Here is a 19395-nt window from a genome sequence, read left to right as displayed (position 1 = left end):
AAATGAAACCCAAATGCAGATTTGCGGTGTGATTAGCTTCTCTCTTTTTTTTTTTTTTTTCTTTTTTTTTTTTTTTGCTGTTAGCTTTTTTTTGTTGTTCGTCAATATTGTAATGGGAGAAACAATTTCTCTCCCCGGTGGCTCCGCCGAGTCAACATCATGAATGACCGACACGTGTCGATCCAGCTGCTTCTTTTGGACTGTTCTTTTTCTTTTTCGGTAGAAAATTATGAACAAGTTTCTTGTTCCTTTGTTTTCGTGAATAAAGAGAGGGGTTCTATTGGTCAAAGAACGCAAGCTCACCAGAAGAGAAACCAAACAGAAAAATTTGTTTTCAGTTTATTTGGTCCAAAAATCACAGCAAGGATTTATTCAGCTTTTTTGAATGTGGACTTTAGAAACTTTGACCATGTTTATAGGACTCTATTCTATTTATATGTAGTGGGCGACTTCTTTTTCTGAAAAAGAAAGATAATATAATGGGTGACTAGGTGACATTTTGAGAAATTAAACTATGGAATTGAATAATTAAATGGCCTTCACTAGTCGGCCTGTTGGGCCTTGTATTCTTGTTGTTTGTTTCATTTTGGGCTTTCTCATTGAAGAATCTTTTGACAAGCAAACATAATTTTAAGGGTCCTTGACTCAAAACACTAAAATTTGCTAAACTTATCCCACGACATCTTTAGTAGACTCTCTATTGTAGCTCCTTAGCTATTTTGGAGAGCATGTTTTATTTTTTATCTATTTTAGCAGCATGATAAAGTGGCTAGCTAAAATGACTTTTTAGCTACTTTAGCTAAAATTTGACTCAAAAATGGCTAGCATTGCTAAAGATGCTCCCCCAGCAACAAATTTTTATTCTCACTTACCTTGTTTAAAATAAAATGACAATTTTTCCTTTGACGTAATTAATTAATTACAGCCTGCCACTCTCTCATCTCTCTCTCCTCCGCGCCGTTTCTCTCCTCTCTCTCTCCTCAGCGTTGTCGTCGACGCTCAATCTAAGGCCTCCGAGCCTGCCAAGTAGCAGCAGCAACAGCTGGAAATCGTCGACGTCCACCGTGAAGAAACTTGGTGCCCAAAGCCCAATCTCTCTCTCTCCCCTCCAGAAGGTGGCTCCTCGACGTCCTCCGATATGCAATCTTCCACCACTCCAATGTCCTCCGATTTCCGCGAGAAGCTTCCAGACGCACTCGATCAAGGAACAGTCGATGACGGCTTTTTCAAAGTCGCTGGATGTTGGGTGCATCACGAGTATAAAAATATGTGCAAATTTGTGTGATGTCACCTACTCCCAAGATTAGGAGGTCAAGTTTTAGTAAAGGGAAAAAGTAAGAGTATCGTACCCAAGGGATTGAGTAACTCTACCCTAAGCTAGATTACCGCGAAAATAAAACCTAGAATACACATGCGAGTCTATCTTTTTACAAATTAATAGTCTCGGCCTTTTGGAAGCCAAAACTATCAATAATGATATTTACAATGGTAAAATGGTGAATCGGCTTTTGAATTGATTTTAATTTGGATAAAGGAAATTAAGTTGTACAAAAATAAAATAAACAAATAAAAATGAGACTAAATCAATGAGAATAATAGAGACTTAGGCATCGCATCTAACCTTACTCATGCACAAAATGTAACTCATATTTGATCTAATAACATGCTTTGACAAACTTCCCCTTAGTGCTTTGGTGAAGCTACCAAGAAACCAACTAATCATGCAATTCAACAAACTTTGGTGAAGCTAAGTTAAATTACACAACCTTAGTCCCATTTATATTTCATTAAAACACAAGTGGGCTATGAACCGCAAGCCTAACACCCCCTTAGAGTAATTAAACTCACGACACATGCATTAAGTTTAGAGTAAGAAGTTCAAGCAACTTAACAATTCCCGTAAGAATCATTAAGCCACCACCTAAAGGCTACACATGCTCACGAATTCAAGAAGTGGTCAAGTTCAAGTTTCCGATTCATTAGTTTCCTAAACATGCTTTCTAGGTGACTAAGCTAGTAAACACATTTAGTAAGCATTAAAGTTTAGAAGCCCATAGATTCAAAACACATGGAAATTTACATTATTTGCACATAAGTTTGGCTAGGGCTCAAATCCAACTACTCACAACACATGTTATTACAAATACAAGCCATGAACATCAAATTAAAGAGAGAAGGTGATTACACGCATTTTTATACGTGTAATTATATCTAAAACACTAGGAATAAGCCAATCTCCATGTCAATTAATATGTGATTAATTTATTTTTATTTAATTTGTAGTAAATAAGCGGAGTTGTGAATTTTGGAAGAAATAGTGCGAAAGTGGAGCAAATTGGAGTTTTCGACAAGGAGACGAAATTGTCGACAGTCAACTCTGGTCAACGCCAAGAAAAGAAAAGGAATAATAATATTTGTGTCAGCATTAATTGGTTTAATTGCCTAGCTTAATTAACCTAACCTTAGGTTAATTAGTGCAAGCATGCACGTGCAGATTGATATAATAGGTTGATTACCCATCCAACCTTGACACATGGCATATGCAATTATCCATGTCACGCCCCTGATTTTTAACACAAATAAAAATCGATATATAACCCCATAATTATACACGTGTGAACGTTCAGTCATCAATACAAAATACCTGGAAACTTTTTCTCCTTTTAACTACACACATATTGATGCCCTGAACCTACTATGTCAGTATTGACCCGCTCCGTAGAGTCATATATTACATAAGCTTACGAATTAAATTGCCAACACAATATAAAACGTAACTGCTCCTCAGAGTTTACTACACAACGGAAGTCATAAAAATGGCAAAGCCAATCAAATATGCTTCCTACCCGTTCTGCTGCCAATAAGCCACCTCAGCTTCAGCCACGATCACCCTGACCTGCAAGATTTACCCCTACACAATTCCATTAAATAGTGCACCGGGTTGCCACACAACAAACCCAGTAAGCTTATGAAGCTCGTATGAGTAAACTCAAAACCACAAAGCAAAACACATTTCTTAAGTCACCTCAACCTAAACACGATATACACATAGCTCACACCTACGGCCATCAATTCCATAATCTTTCATATCGTGCCTACATAAGTCAATTGGTGACTACAGCCTCATGCTTAGATTCTCAACTAGCGTTCCATTACACAAATTCAATCAAACAAGACTTCCTCAAGAAATGTTTGATGTCATTCTAACGCCCTACGGCGAATCCCAAACCACGCTCATTCCCTCCCCACTAGGAGCTTTTGTCATCAACATGACATCAAAGGTGAAAACAATAAATCACCTTCCTATCCTCACACAAAGTACAATCGTCATCACTATGACCTTAAAGATCAATCAAAACCATTCATAGTAACCCCTGCGTGAAATTTAGTTCAGGAAGTCACAGCAAAACAAGCAAAACAATTCATAGTAACCCATGCGTGAAATTTAGTTCAGGAGGTCACATTAAGTCAAACAATTCAAGTCAAAGTAGTCATCGAAATCCCACACTCTGACGTCTGTAGGTAGCCCCGACCATCACAGCAGTCATCTCGATTATTGTTAACTTAATAACAATTCAGCTCTGCTACCGAGTTGTCATCACACTGATCATCACATAGATTTCACCGATCATCACACAGATAGCCATCATCCTACTGATCATCACACAGATATCGCCAGTCATCACACAGATAGCAATCATCCAACTAATCATCACACAGATATTGCCGGTCATCACACAGATAGCGATCATCCAACTAATCATCACACAGATATCGCCGGTCATCACACAGATAGCGATCATCCAACTAATCATCACACAGATATCGCCGGTCATTACACAGATAGCGATCATCAAGCATATTCATCACACAGATATCGTCGGTCATCACACAGATAGCGATCATCACATAGATTCATTGCTAGTCATCACACAGATAGCAATCATCACACAAATATCCCTACACAAGCTACACAGATATTTCTACACAATCTTACATGACAATCATCACAAAGATTCATCATACTGATGTCATCAATTCATCACACAGATATTCCTACACAAGCTACACAAATATTTCTACACAATCTTTACATGACAATCATCATAAAGATTCATCATACTGATGTCATCAATTCATCACACAAATATTCCTACACAAGCTACCATATCTTAAGTCTCACTTAAGACGGTCATACTAGAACCATGGTATCTCAACACATGATATCCTATAATCACAACTCAATACACAATTTCATCAGTCATCACCCAGGTAGCAATCATCCAACTCATCACACAGATACTCCTACACAAGCCTTACATGACAATTATCACAAAGATTCACCACGAAGCCACTAATACATGAATACATATGTATATATATATACCCCATAATATATATATACACACACATAGTCATCCATTCAGAAATGCCACTAATACCATCTATAGTCACAGTTAATCCCATAACTCCAAGACAATATGGTAACTAGGCTCATAACACATATCGCAAGATTTACTCACCTCGAAACTCCCGCTGCGTCTTCAATACAGAACAAAGCAGCCAATCACAATAGCCGTCCAAAGAATACTTCGTCAAGTACCTAAGGAAACACAACTCTGATTCAGTTAACGAATCACAAGGAATAACGTTCGAATCCCTAAATAGAACCAAAATTCCCAAGGTGATGCCAATCGAGGCGAAACCACATCCGAGACCTCCCAAGTCTCCGGAATACTTCTACGATCGATATGCCAAAACCACAAGTCGATCGGATGCTCGAATCCTCACAGATCGAAGCATCGAACGGTCCGAAACCGTAAAAATCACAACATTCCCATACGATCTCCAAAAATTACAAACAATATATCGAAATGCTCGTATCGACGAGTAGATCGAAATCAGGAACAAAAACTATTCCTGAGGTGGCCGGAAACCACCGGAAAACACCACCACAGTGGCGGCGGCGCCGCCGGCCCAAAGTCGGAATTTGACAAAACTCTCAACACCAAAGTTCTTCTTCTCAACTCCAATTTAAACTTTCATAACTACACCAAAGTCCAAATATGAACCAATCGATCAAATTTTACCTTAGAACAAAACAGCTCGATTGAAACCCTAGAATTTCAATTCCAAAATTCGACCTCCACGAGTTGAATCGATGCAAGCCACCTTGTGGGAAGCATCAACGTCCTCCAAGCTCCAAAAGCCCTCAAGAATAACCGGCAAAGGTGGCCGGAATCTCAGACTCCGATCAAGGCGATTTCATCCCCGAAGCGGCCACTTCCAGTCGATGTAGCTCCCTCCACAGCTCGAATCTCTCTTCAATCCTCCCACAGACCTCAAGAGGGGATTGAGGCGAGCAAAACCCACTTTTGAATCGAAGCAAACGGTGGTCGGACGAGCGAGAACGACGCCGGCGAAGTGGCTGCCTGCGCGCAGGCTCGGGAGAGAAAACTGGGCTCTTTTTCAATTTCCAAAAATTTTCGTCCTTTTATACTAAAATGGAAAGTTTTTCCGAAGCCCATAACTTCTTCATACGAACTCCGATTCTCGCGTTCCGCATGTCCACGAACTCGTATCGACGTGCTCTACAACTTTCGTGAAGGAAGTTTTTGGAGAATCTCAACGTATCAAAAGTCAACCTTAGCAACCCCCCTAAAGTCATACTTTTCGAATAAAAATTCATCCGAAACACTTCCGCTCCATCCACGAGCCACGAAATCGTCCAATAACCACAAATTAGATTCCGGAAAATCCTCGGAAAATAAATACGAATTTCCGGGGCATCACAATCCATCATGTGGTGCTGCACATACAATTGTTTTCTAATTAACCTAGACCACATTTCCACGCTGACCACCATCCTTATCCTTTTTCTCTTCGACCAAAACGACACAGTTTGGATAGAGTTATCCCTTATTCTCTATTTAAAAGCAGAGACCACGACCCTATTCTCCTCTCTCAACCTCCAACGCCGCACAAAATTGGGGGCAGCCTTTGGGCTGCTCTCACCTCCTCCTCCAGTTTTTTAAATTAGTTTTAGTTTTCTTTTAGGTATTTGTAGAATTTCTCACACAAGCTTCAAGGATTCATCAAGAGCTACAAGATTCAAGCTTTAGGTATTTGTGGGAGTTGTAATTCAAGGGAAGTCATATTAACTTTCTAGCTAATTGTGGCTACCTTTGTTTTCTTCTACACTTCTATAATCTTTTCTCTTTGAATTTTGTATCTTTGATGTTCATAATTATGGGTTGTGAGTAATTTCTTTGTTGGGGGTTAGGGTTGTGTGCCCTAACCCAAATTTGATGTAATGGATGCTTAATTTAATTTATATATGAAATTTGTTAATTATTGGATGCTTGTGTTTAGTGATAATTGATTAGAATGCATGCTTAGGAATTGTCAACTCTTGGGTATGTGTGTTAATATTTCTATATTCAGATTTAGGGGATGACATCCTTAGATTTTAGAGCTAGAACCCCGATTTAATAATCGTGGGAGATATAAGCATGGTTCACTACATGATTAGTTTGATCGCAATTATGGTGAGCTTGGTTTCCTAATTCCTCGATCTCTAGGCCTCTTGATGTGAATTAGTGACCCTTGAACCGGCTCTAATTCATGCCAAGTGAGTTCCTACCGCTCTTGAACCGGAGTAGGAATACCATGAAAGTGAATTTTGGCCCTTGAGCCTTGAAAAGCCTTTTAAATAAATTGCATGTAAATCAAATTAGCATCTAGAGCATTAAATTAGGGTTAGGATTCATCCCTAGCTACCAATCCCATATCTATATCATTTCTTACTTTGCATTACTTTATTTAATTTAGTTGTTATTTGAGTTTTCATTTAAATTCTTGCACTTTAGTTTCTAGAAATTCAAATTACCATTTTCGGTGACATTTCCTACTTCTTTGTAAATAGTCAACACTAGGTCTTAGTTTTGATTAGGCTTCGGTGCAAACCAAAGCCGAGCATTGCTAAGGCTTGGTGTCTTAGAGTAGCATTTTTATTTATTTTCTTTTTATTTTTCTTTTGTTTGCTAAGTGTCTTTATTTCCGATTATCCAAGGATTGTGGGTTAGCCACTAATCCCCGTGGTACGATAAACTTTGGGCATAATATTTCCCTATCTTGACAACGATACGTACGCTTGCGTAAATGTGTATCCAAGTCAGAAGGAAAGAAAAAGAGAAGAACTACCCAACCTTCTACCTAGCTCTCAAAGATGTCAAATGATGAGAGAATTGCTTCAAGGTATGGGATTTTCGGTTTTACAACCCAAAACACCATACACATCCACAAAACTCAAGAACAAAGAAGAATAAAGGCTTGGATGTGTGAAAGCAAGTGTTGTGATTGATTTAGAGTGTGTAGTAACTTCAATTTTGGTGAAACTCAAGTGTCTACCCACCTATTTCTCACACAAACTCAAAGAACTATGTACAAGCTATGAAAAACTAACCTAAAACTAGATAAAAGAGAGATTTTGATGCTCCAAAATGGGGGAGCCAAGGGGATGCATGGTTTTTGGAGAGAGGAAGGGTTATTTAAAGGCCAAGGCAATCCAAATCAAGGGTGGAGATCAAAATGAATGAAAGGCTAGATGTGATTGACAAATTTGTAAGCACAAAATGTGGATCTAGTTTTTGACTCCACATAGAAATGACCTAGAAAACCCATAGATATTTTGGTGGATGAGAAAAAGTAGGGGTAGAAGGGTCATTGTGTAGGGGAACAATGTAATAAATGAGAGACAAAGGTGTAAGGTGTAAGAATAGGACCACTTGTCATCTTTTAAATTTTGAATTTCAAAATAACCTAGACCTAAAGTCTTCCCACCTAAAGTCTCTAACCCTAGTCAGCTCTTCATTGTCCTCCACACAAGTTCTCGGCCGGCCAACTCGGCCCAAAATGTCCGAAATCCGGCGTTGACCACTGTTGACCCATTTTTTGTCCGTTTGCGCACTTTCTTCTCCTATATTCCTTCAATTGAATCTCCACCGAGAATTCAGAATTGGCCTTTGACTTCTTCATACCAAATGTTCCTCCATGATTGTAGATCATCCTGGTAAAATTTGAGAGCTTAATTCACCGTGGTTTTCCCTAAAATGTCCGGTTTTACAATTTTTGTCTTCTAGTGCAGAAAATTGGACCGATATTTTGAAGGCCCACTCCGAACTAGCTCTTACACTCTTCATAAAAAATGATACTTAGGATGTCTAGAATGGATCTGGAAAATTTCAACTCATTCGGAGTTCATTTGGTCAGTCTGCCGCTCCTTCTTCCTTGCATAGCTCGGTTTCTCCTAGCCGGAGTAGGAAAATGTTCTAAAGTTGAGTTTTTAGGGCATTTCCAAGCTTTTCCATTATTTCCTAGCAAGATAATGAAAACATAATAAATATATATAAATAAACACAAAGGTTAAGAAAAAGTGCAAGATTAGGGGAATAATTACTAGGTAATTATGGACCTAACACTGGACTCGACTCGACACAGCGGTTCAAGCGCTTGAGAAGCTCGTGGGTGCCGATAGCATTTTTTTTTTTGGGTACACTGTGGGTAGAAGACAAGAAAAAAAAAATGGAGAGTCGTGGCTAGGCTTGGAGTCACCGGAAGATCTCGATGATGAGCTCGTCCGGGAGACACGTTGATCCGATCATGGCCTCAGCCTCATCTCCTCTCTTCTCTTTTCTCCTTTTTTTTTTTTTTTTTTTTTTTTTTTTTTGTAAATGAGGCAGAAGTTCTATAAGGAAAGAAAAAAAAAATAAAAAAATATTTATTGGGGCAATAGATCTTTATTTGTCTTATTTTAGGGTGATTAGTTTCCATTCCAGCGACCGAAAAGTCTATTAGGGGGCAATTAACCTCTCCGACCCTATATGAGATATCTGACAACCTCTTTGAGGACTTCCGGCGAGGTTTCATAAACATTTATTGGGGGGTAATAGAGGTTTATTGCCCCTCTATTAGGGGGCAATACACCTTTCCGGCGACCTATGAGATCTCCGACGACCTCTTTGAGGATCTCTGGCGAGGTTTTCAGAGAAGTTCGGTGGGCGGCAGCTGGTGACTGGACTTCGGCTAAGTCTCTTATGGCTTCTCTCTCTCTCTCTCTCTATATATATATATATATATATATATATATATATATATATATATATATATATATATATATAACAAAGGGGTGAGGGTAAAATAATCTAAAAAAAAAAAAACTTAATTGGGTATTAGAGAAGACCTTACTAAAGTCTTTATGGGTAAGGGGGAATTAAAAAAAAAAACTTAATGGGGTAAGTGGAATAAATGATCCTAAAATTAGGGTAAATGGACAAAAACTCTAATTTTAAACTAATTAGCTAGTGCCAAGAACCCTAGAAGGATTTTTACCACCACTAGAGTAAAAACTATCTTGCATTGGACAAAATTGATAAAGTAATAAGGGGTTCACATCCAAAACCAATTGGCAATGGATGAAGTGGCCCAAACCCTTATAAACTCATAGGCAAGGTCTCATGTTTCCCATGTGGGATCTATATATTCTCAACACGCCCCCGCACGTGTGGTGAGTTTTCAAGCAATACACGTGGACAACTTTGGGTGACGTGGAGGCCGTGTGGCCATAAGGCATGCACACGTGGGATAACCTGGCTCTGATACCAAAATAAAGTAATATGGGGTTCACATTCAAAACCAATTGACAATAGATGGAGTGGCCCAAACCCTTATAAACTCATAGGCAATGTCCCATTTTTCCCATGTGGGATATATATATTCTCAACAAAAATAATACCCAACTTTCAAAAGTGATCAAAGAGATACCTAAACTTATAAAAATTGATAAACTTCATACCTCCGTCCATTTTCAGTCACATCCTCCGTTAAAACTAAGGGTATATACAACCTTTCACTCAATTTTTAGTTAGAAATGACAACATTATCCTCTAATTCTTTCTCTTTCTCTTTTTATGTTCTCGTTCTTCCTCGTTCTTTTGCAATCTGCATGTTGCATCTAGTCATCTACAACCTAACTATCCAAGCGTAATTCTTCTTTACTTGTGATTGCCTGACTATTAAAAGCTAGTTTTGGTGTGAAAATACTATTATAACCCCATAAAACACCTCACATGCACCGTACGCCATCAATTTTAACAGAGTAGCGATGGAAAATAAGTTAAGGTATCAAGTTGATTTATTTTTAAAAGTTTAGGTATCATTTTAATCACTTTTGAAAGTTGGGTATCATTTTGTCCAGTGTAAACAAGTTTAGACACCGTTGGTGATAAAAACTCACCCTAAAATAATAAACTATAATAGAGAGACCCGAAGGTACGCAACCAACAAAATATGTATTTATATAGAAGATCTGTTGAAATTGATGTAGTATAACTATAGGTTATACCGTCATAGTGTCTTTGCACTACACCAATTTTTCAATCAGACGACAGTTTTTCACTGTCGTCTGATTATATACTTTGCTGTTGTTTATCTCAATGCCGTCTGATACATGGATCAGACAATACCAAAAAACTGTCGTCTGATAAAGTTTACTACAACAGCGACTACTATGCTGTCTGTTGTCTGAATACCAGAAAGAACAACAGCGGGTTATATGGTTGATATTGTCTGAAGGTTGTGTCAGACAACAGGGGCTTATATGCTTGCTGTTGTCTGAAGGTTGGGTCAGACAACATGTAGTTGAAATTCCCATTGTCTATCCATTATTGATATTATAGGTTTCTCCGAAAAACTGTTGTCTGTTGTTTTGCTAGACAATGGCTTTCTCATTCTTTTAGTCCTTAATGTATTATAGTTCTATAGCTCATACAACAGTTTTTGCTAGGCATTTTATGATGAATAATTATTAGACAATAGTTTTTAGCTGGAATAGAATGGTCTGAGAGACATTCAAAAGACCGACATTCTGCATATATGGAATCCAAATGACAACACATTCAAAACAAATTCATTTATGTAAAGATCCGATACATTCATCCATATATTCAACAAAGTCATTCCATCCCAACATTAACCCTAACCATAAAACACTAACCATAAACTTATACTTGTCCATAAATGTGATGCACATTAACATCCTAAACCTCACAAATAAGTGAAAACAATGCACCAGCAGCTTTAAGCCTTAACTCCTTTATGCTTGCTAAGATAACCATATTTACAACATCAACTGGCAAAGCATAAGCTGGACTTGTGGGTTTCACCATTTGATATTCAAGGAGGGAAGGCCCTACATCAAAAAGCATCAACCTCAGTTATGTGATGAAAACTGTGGCATACAAACAACAAATACCAAAGATAAATATGTGTGTGTGTGTGTGTGGTATGGGAAGTTATTCTTTTGCTTCGATCCAATCTCATCTTGCCAAGAGATACTTATAGAAGGAAAAGTACATGTGAAATTTAATAAAATCCATGAAAAAGTTCCACCATTGCAACTGAAGAGGGCAAAGTAATTTGATAAGGAATAATGACTCAAATCAACAAGACAACTGGATGAAATTTGAATTCCAACTTGCCTATAAACATTTTTTTATCTAAGTAACATGTATTACTCCATGATTAATCAACTTGCCTGTAGGAGCAACAGGCGGATCATCGACCAAATTGCTAGCTGGAATGGCAACATCCTCTAGACCCCCAATTATGTCCTCGCACACCAACCTTAGACAATAAAACAACAGAAAGTATTAAGAGCTGAATTGCAACTCATATTTCAATTATTTGTAACAAAGTATTCTCCAAATACCCTCGTATTTCTGATATAGATTGTGGTACACGTCCATTAACAAATTGAATCTGTCAGAGGAGTTAAAAATCATATTAAAGAGAAACCAAAATCTCACCCAAAGGTAAAAATGCTTACTGGTTCACCATACCAGACTGGACAATATGAAAATGAAAAGCGAGATCACAAATCCATAACTTAGGACATAGATAGCATATAATATTGGATCTAAAGCAAAACTAATGAAGATTGAAAAAGAAAAACGAAAAGTGGAACCAAAATGCTGGTGAAAAATATATAAGAGGAATTAAAACAACTGCCATAGAAAGACGAATAATATTATGGATCTAAAGCAAGCTTTTGGTACGCTCTGCTCCTTCAAAACGCCTCATTTTTGAATATTCTGCAACACCTCAGGATTAATCTGCTAGCCACTATACTTTTAGCTATGAACCAGATTCAAGCGTTCACTTGTAGCTTTTAAATCTTCTTAGTGTCAGTTGTACATATTATACTATTTTTTGCTCAAAATTAAATGAGCCCCCTTTGTAAGTTCACCATGTTGACTTTGTACATAGTTCGATATATCATCAATGAAAGTAAACTAACAGTTCTAAGTCTCAATTGCAATACATCAATGATTTCTACTACCTTAAAGAAAACTCTGATTTCCTTGCATTTCATATCTCTATTTTCCTCCTCAACTAGCCTCTCGGCTCTCTATTTTCCTTGCATTTGCCCCACCATCTCGTTCGGTTGTTGAAGCCACATAGTGCCGGTAACTGTTAGATTCTTGAGCCTGCACGAGTCATAACTGCTGTAAGAATCATGAAGAAACCATGCAGTCTGAAGATATAAATCTACTGAAAATGCTGCTAGAAAGAAGACATACAGTTTTTGGAAAACTTACTTCACTAGTATGTGCATCAAGAACTGAACTCTCAGCCATTCGCTGAGTTGAGGTAACCCGCTGCAAGAAATTATAACCGTTGCATTGGAATCAGAACCTAGATTTTCTGAGAATCTAAGGTCAGGGATGCTCTATAATGGCTAAGGTTCTGAAGATCACTTTTGGCATAATCTTGTCCTAGTTAAACTTCAAAGGGAAAAGTCTCACAAGATGATGATCACATTTGTTACTGTACAGTAGACTTTCATATGTTTAGTTCTATGTAATCAAGAAAAGACGTAATGCTATAAAAAAGAGCTAGGTGGAACAATACCAGTTCAACAAGATGATCAGCATCACTCCTAGCATTGGATATGACAAGTTCATGTTCTTTACCTATAAATAAGAACCATGAGCAGATACATAACATGTTCTTCCCACTTTTCACTAAAATATATACTTATTCTTAAACACAAACTCATATGAAGCAATTAAGAAATAAATTTGCCTTACCCTTTAAATGACTCGTTTCCTGCTCTGCGCACACTAGGATCTGCAGCAAGTAGAGTTAAAGTAAATTAAAAGCTAAGATATCATTTCCAGCAAAATAAACAAAAACTTCCAAACCCAGTTATAAGTAACTCCTTTTGTGTAACCACATTATCTCTACTATTTTAAGTAACTAACTTACAAAATCAATTGTAAATGAAGGAATAGCAAAGAAAGTGAACAAAGAAATACTAAACTGAACTAGAGAAATGAAATTATGTTTCAATTTAAGGAAATACATGAGAAAATTTTCTTTAGGGCATTACTCTTTGCAACCATAGAAGTATAACAGTATATATAAGATATTAATCTTTGCATTTTCCCAAACTAAAGATTATTGATCCACAGTCTTCGAACTATTGCGACCCAAAGATGAGTCATACTGGTGTGATAACGCACTACCCTCTACTCATTGGAGCATTGACCAAGTTTCCTATGATCAATTACATAGCCAAAGAAATCCAACATACAGTGCAGATATCTAAAATTTGTCACTGATGTAGCTCTCTGTGTAGGCTTACAAATTGACCTAACATGGGACTTGACACATGCTTGGGCATTCCATACAAACAAAACTGAACTGGGGTAAATAGTCAATCAGCAAATCAACCTCCAAAAGCTAGCAATAACCGTAATCATTGGTTCATAACAGTAAGACTTTGAACTAGCAAAACAAATCCGATAGCACCGCAATAATCTTCGATATGAAGTAAAATCAGTGGCATCTAAAGACGTTCAATAAGCAACGATCACAAAAATCAGGTAAGGTATACCTTAACGCCAGCAAACCGATCAATGAGGCCTAGCAGAACCAGCCAATCTAGTTCTTTAACGACGCCGTTTATCCTTGTGTATGCATTCTTTGAGATCGGCCAGATAAAAACAAAGCAAAACGCCTGAAACAATTGAACAATTAGACTAAATCTACTAAAACCCTAAATCAAGAATTTCAAAATTCTAAGGAAAACAAGAAGAAGAAGTGGTACCTGAACCAGATTGGCAAAGAGGCCTGAGACGCAGAGCAGTACCACCGGAATGAGATGAAGGATTAGCGAATAAAGGACCACGACCACTGCAAAGAGAATTCCAAGTGCAATCGCCATGGGCAAAACCATCAGAGAAACGAATTGATTCACAAAACAACGAACGATTCAAATCTGCTCATGGTTCTTATTTATAGGTAAAGAACATGAACTTGTCATATCCAATGCTAGGAGTGCATGACTCCATCTCCAAACCGTTTTCCCGTCTTTGAGTCCATCTCCAATTTGACTTGGCTAGAGTGCAAAGCCAAGCTCGTGTTCTAGCTGGTCTTCGATATGAAATTCTGGGTATCCCAATTAAAAACCCCCAAATTACAAAACCCACATTAGAAATCTAGGGTTCGGAGATTTACTTACATCGAGAGTAGAGATCTTCAACCAGTTCGGTGGGCTTCTGTATTGACCCTTTCATCTGAAACATAAATTGATAGGGCGGCGGCGAGAGAAAGCTAGGGTTTTGCAGAAAGGGGTGGAGAGAAGGAGTAAGAGAAATTTGGGTTTCGATTTCTCAATCATCGTCTATTTCGCGCTACATGTTTTCTTCTTCCCACTTTCTCTGATTTTGTAAAGGCTAAGGAGAAAGATGGGAGCTGTGAGAAGAGAGAGATAGTTTTGTTAAGTGGAAGAGAGAGAAAGCTGAGAGGGAGAGTGGGAGAGATAGATGACTGGTGAGATCAGGGAGATGAAGAGTGATTTTGAGAGAGAGAAGCGCGAGCTCGGGTTTTGACCGAATGGTGGGAAGTGAAAAATTGAAAATTTGGCCGAGTCAATTAAAAAGGGCGCAAAGCATCTATTGAACCCTAAAACTCAGACAACAGCAATTTCCGTATATTGTCTGAAAGAGAGTTGCACATAGACAATTGAAAAACTGTTGTGTGAATCAAACCAATCAGACTACATCTTTTTCAACCATTGTATTAATGGTAATTGCACAACAGAGAAATAATAACTGTTGTTTGATTAAAAACAATCAGACAACATTTTTTATCAACCATTGTATAAATGAACCTTTGACAACATCACGTAATAACTGTTGTCTGAATTGACTCATTCAGACAACATCAAAAAAATCAACCATTGTCTGAAATGCTTTTGCACAAGAGCCAAGAAAAAACTGTTGTTGGATTCGAAAACTTAGACGACAGAATATTTCTTGCTGTCGTCTGATTATTTTAGACGACAGTTAAAATGCTTGCTGTCGTCTGATATGTGTCGTCTGATTGAAAAATTGGTGTAGTGTTGATCAATGACTAAAAGTGGGATGGAACCTTGGGCATGGAGTTTGTGAGGTAAAATATGTACCAATGTACTGAAAATGTTGGCTTGGTGGCGAGTCTCTCATATAAATTATGTTTTTAGTGAGTAATTAAACGAGAACTCAAACTCAAAATCTCTTCAAACAGAAGATAGAGAAATACCCCTTAGCTCGTAATATTGTTGGTATTTAGAGCAAATTTGGAATTTCAAAATTTGTTATACTTAATACTTATATCTGGCTAGCTAATTTGTGACTTCCATTCTTGGACATCAAATGGAACTGCTAAACCTTGACCAATGTCGTTAGTAAATTGGTGAGCTCCAGTCAAGTAATGTTCAGTGTCCAAACAAACCCAATTAGATGGATTGGTTGTTCCTAATCAAGTTGATAATTCATTATTGTCAAATTGCCGCCTCACATTCACTCTCATTCTCACTCAGCTCGCATGCTAACTAGACAAGCATATATACCAAATGAAAGAATTCAGAGTACCGACGTGCATCAACGTACATAAATTGATAGCTAGATAACATCAACTGTATTTTTTTATTATTAGAAAAAGATTAACTACAAATATCAAGAACTAAAATTACATAATAAATGTTTAGTCACTTGCACTGTCGGTGCATAGAAAAATTTTCGACCAGTACTTCCAAGCTCTTTTTTCTTTTTCCGTTTCTGGTAATTGCTTCATTTTGAACCACGAAGCTCTTTAAACTTTGTCTTTAAAGTATGCTAGAAAAGATAAAGAGAAGGGTATAAAGCTAGCTTCAGTTGATTTGTTATCACTTTGAATAGTTTTGAATGGACCGTAGACCAATACAGTAGTAGCAGTACTTCCAGCATTATATATAATTCACCAAACGATTCCAGCTGGTAATTGAAAATGACCAACACTACAAGATGCAAACGCCTTTAATACGAATGGTGGGATTCACTTTAAAGTATGTAGCAGTTTTGGAACTCATGCCATTCTGTTCTAGATATTTTAGAATCTTCAACGAGCCAAAGCTAAAAGCCAAACATGGATAATCATTGTAAATAGAAACTAAAAAAATATATATTTATCTCCATCTCCTATGCTTGCTGCATGCATGGGGTATATATATTCTAATTCCATTATCTCTTTATGCTACATGCTATTTAAAGATTGATGATCTCTTCTAGCTATATCTACTAAAAAAACTAAAATCTGTGGAGCACTACTAAAGTTGAGTTTCTAAGACAGTAAATTTCCTCTATGGCTAGATTCGATCTTTTTGAACACGCATGAGAGGGGAGAGCGTATGTATTGTGTATCACTCAAGCTTCATTTCATTTACCCCGAACTGTCTGTGAAAACGATTTCCAAATAGTTTTGAAGAAGATTTTATATGTTGTAGTCCCAAGATTTATACAAAATACATACACACATTAGCCTAAAGGGGAGACATGGCATCGATCGATCTTCATCGTACGTCCGTCATCATCGTCTTCGCTCTGCACTCTCTGCTGAACTAAACTTTGTAGATTACTGCTTCAGTGGCTAAGCTTGGCCTGGGGGTCGCCCGGAGTTGCCAGTTCTCCTGTTATGATCAACAAAAAGATGAGAAAGAAACCTTAAGTACTGATTGAAGTTACTAAAATGCAGGACTTCGTTCTAATTAGGGTCGTGTGATTTATGTAGCTAATTACTTCGTTAAGACTTAAGAGCAAGATACTGTCATGTGTCTCGATCATTGCTTTGATGACAGTAATGAGTGACTCTAGTTAGTTTGTAATATTAATAGAATTAGTACAGACTAATCAATTGCATGCCTAGCTAATAAGGTAATTAGCCGTTACTGTTTATCATCATACTAACTTTAATTGCAGCTCGATTCTTATTCTCAGCTCTCCTAATAAAGGAGACAGCAACAGAAGGAGAAAGAGAAGACACAAGATGAAATGTTAATTAGCTTTAAACAAGCATCACTAAGACCTATGGAATGGAATAAAGTGAAGAGACATACTTTATTTCTCTTTTCTCCTTGAAGTGAGTAAATGGAAGATTAAAAACTGGACCTAATTATGCTTCAACTGTTTGCAACAAATCAATGGAACAGTTACTTTCCATAACGATAACCAATGGAACAGTTAAAGCACGTGAGAGCATCTTAGTTTGTTTTTTTCATTCTAATTAATTAATTATTTGCACTTCTATGTGGATGCACTAAATCCAGATACAAGTTTCTCTGAGATTTATGCTTCATGTAGAACGTATACCATGTCATCGAAAAAAAATGTAGAACGTATACCGATCAAACAAAATCAAAAATTCATGTTAAAACTAGCTTGGATGAAGAGGGAAATAAATTCATATTATCCGCACATTTAATTAGTTTTGACTTTGGTACTCTAGTTGCGACAAAAAAAAAAAATGAACATTATTATATTTTCAGATCGTACGAGACCCATCAAGCTTGTGATGAATGTCATCATTCTTACTTGCTCACCATTGTTGAGAATATATACATCCTACATGGGAAAAATGGGACCTTGCCTATGGGTTTATAAGGGTTTGAGCCACTCCATCCATTGCCAATTGGTTTTGGATGTGAACCCCAGATTACTTTATCAACCATTGCTGATTTTATACAACAGCTGTTAATGTATAGGATAGGAAACATTTATAGCCGTATAGTCACGTACCTGTTGTGAATAGGATCTGGCCCATTAGGAACTCTTCTTTTGCTCATATAGTTGAGATCCAGCTCCGGATGAACAAGTTCCTGATCTGCATGCTTCATACTATTTCCTGCAAACTGATCTGATGTTGCTGATGAGGTCGTAGCTGCAGTTTTTGTCGACCCTATGCCTTCTCCTTGACCTTGATCAGTAGTAGTCAAGTCTAGCGTAGCAACCAACAAAACCAAGATAAAGCCCACCACTGCAACCGTCCCCAACAGTACCTTAACAAAGCTAGAAGAAACATGATCATCACTACCACCACTACCCATATTTCCTTTTCCACCTTTAACACCAGAAAACAAAGCCTCTAAGCAAGCTAGGGCATCGATATAGATGACGCGAAATTAGAAGAAACTAGATAATCATCGCCGTCATCATTGTTTGGTGATTGTGATAGTGGGTCTATATATATATAAGAGCTAGCTAGCTAGCTAGAGAATAGTTGAGGTCGAGGAAGGAAGAGAGTATGAAACTAGCTAGCTAGGCAAGAAGTTTCTCTGGGGCAGTTTAATTTTTACTTCACGGGGAGTTGGATGTCTTTATAGGTATGAGGGTTTATGTTGCAGCATGCACTTTCTCGAAGCTTGGGATAGAGAAAGAGAAAAAGGCTTAAAGGAGAAAGAGGAGCTTAGCTTAGCTTAGCTGGTTTGGAACGTGACATGGAGCTAGAGAACCACTTTGCTTTATATATAGTACTGCTGACCGGTGAGAATCAAGGTCCCGATGCATATGACACTACTCTATCTTTTTAGTCAGTTGCTTGGATGCGACACTCTTCTTTTGAGTATTGCTTTCATTTCGTGTATTTTTATGCATCTCTTTCTACCTCTACTAAGCCAAGAGACCATCTTTTCCCTTAAGTACGTACGTACACCAAGATGCATATGTATAATGGAAGCAAAAGAGGATTGGTTGTGCTGCCCACACAATCACACATAATGACATGAAATCTCCATAATCCATATATATCAGATACTCACGTACAATGAAAATTTGATTGATTTATATCAAAACGCACATATGATACCCCAGTAATGGTCCGTGGGGTGGGATTTGAATGGGATGTATTATTAGGATTTATCTTAATTAAATGCTAGATTCATTTACATGATTAGATTTAAAGAAAAAGAAAAAACAACAACACAAACATATATATGTATATGTGTGTTACACACACACATATATATATATATATATACGG

General features: G+C 37.5%; 2 protein-coding genes across 6 annotated transcripts; both read right to left on the bottom strand.

Moving 5' to 3' along the window:
* Positions 1 to 10944: 10944 nt before the first annotated feature.
* LOC133710471 (1-acyl-sn-glycerol-3-phosphate acyltransferase 2-like) lies at positions 10945 to 14972 on the bottom strand. 5 transcript variants are annotated; one of them, XR_009846705.1, is made up of 9 exons: positions 14585 to 14972; positions 14171 to 14511; positions 13958 to 14080; positions 13149 to 13188; positions 12970 to 13031; positions 12657 to 12716; positions 12398 to 12545; positions 11768 to 11817; positions 11593 to 11682 (listed from the first exon to the last, which is right to left on the bottom strand). XR_009846705.1 is itself a non-coding variant. In XM_062136541.1 (8 exons), exons 1-7 carry the CDS (start codon positions 14646 to 14648, stop codon positions 12447 to 12449), a joined length of 534 nt encoding a protein of 177 aa, XP_061992525.1. In that variant the 5' UTR covers positions 14649 to 14972; the 3' UTR covers positions 11593 to 11682; positions 12398 to 12446. The 5 variants fall into 5 exon arrangements, 1 of the variants encoding a protein (XP_061992525.1); XR_009846706.1 differs by having other exon boundaries at positions 14171 to 14491; XR_009846703.1 differs by having other exon boundaries at positions 14171 to 14256.
* A 1802-nt stretch (positions 14973 to 16774) lies between these two features.
* LOC133710508 (CLAVATA3/ESR (CLE)-related protein 25-like) lies at positions 16775 to 18864 on the bottom strand. The gene is made up of 2 exons (XM_062136588.1): positions 18156 to 18864; positions 16775 to 17050 (listed from the first exon to the last, which is right to left on the bottom strand). Exons 1-2 carry the CDS (start codon positions 18461 to 18463, stop codon positions 17011 to 17013), a joined length of 348 nt encoding a protein of 115 aa, XP_061992572.1. The 5' UTR covers positions 18464 to 18864; the 3' UTR covers positions 16775 to 17010.
* Between the last annotated feature and the right edge of the window lie 531 nt (positions 18865 to 19395).

Source organism: Rosa rugosa, chromosome 5, assembly GCF_958449725.1.
Source record: "Rosa rugosa chromosome 5, drRosRugo1.1, whole genome shotgun sequence".
NCBI lineage: Eukaryota > Viridiplantae > Streptophyta > Magnoliopsida > Rosales > Rosaceae > Rosa > Rosa rugosa.
The sequence above is the reverse complement of the archived record's forward strand: the minus strand, read 5'-3'. Positions and strand labels throughout refer to the sequence as shown.

What these genes read in the sequence shown, in the direction of transcription:
- LOC133710471 (XM_062136541.1), bottom strand. Translation starts at nt 14,648, where the DNA reads ATGTTTCAGATGAAAGGGTCAATACAGAAGCCCACCGAACTGGTTGAA. An exon ending in TCTTTGCCAATCTGGTTCAG is followed by an intron (nt 14,081 to 14,170) that starts GTACCACTTCTT and finishes CAATTGTTTCAG; the next exon opens with GCGTTTTGCTTTGTTTTTAT. An exon ending in CTGATCATCTTGTTGAACTG is followed by an intron (nt 12,717 to 12,969) that starts GTATTGTTCCAC and finishes AATTTCTTGCAG; the next exon opens with CGGGTTACCTCAACTCAGCG.
- LOC133710508 (XM_062136588.1), bottom strand. Translation starts at nt 18,463, where the DNA reads ATGGGTAGTGGTGGTAGTGATGATCATGTTTCTTCTAGCTTTGTTAAG. An exon ending in CCAGATCCTATTCACAACAG is followed by an intron (nt 17,051 to 18,155) that starts GTACGTGACTAT and finishes TGATCATAACAG; the next exon opens with GAGAACTGGCAACTCCGGGC.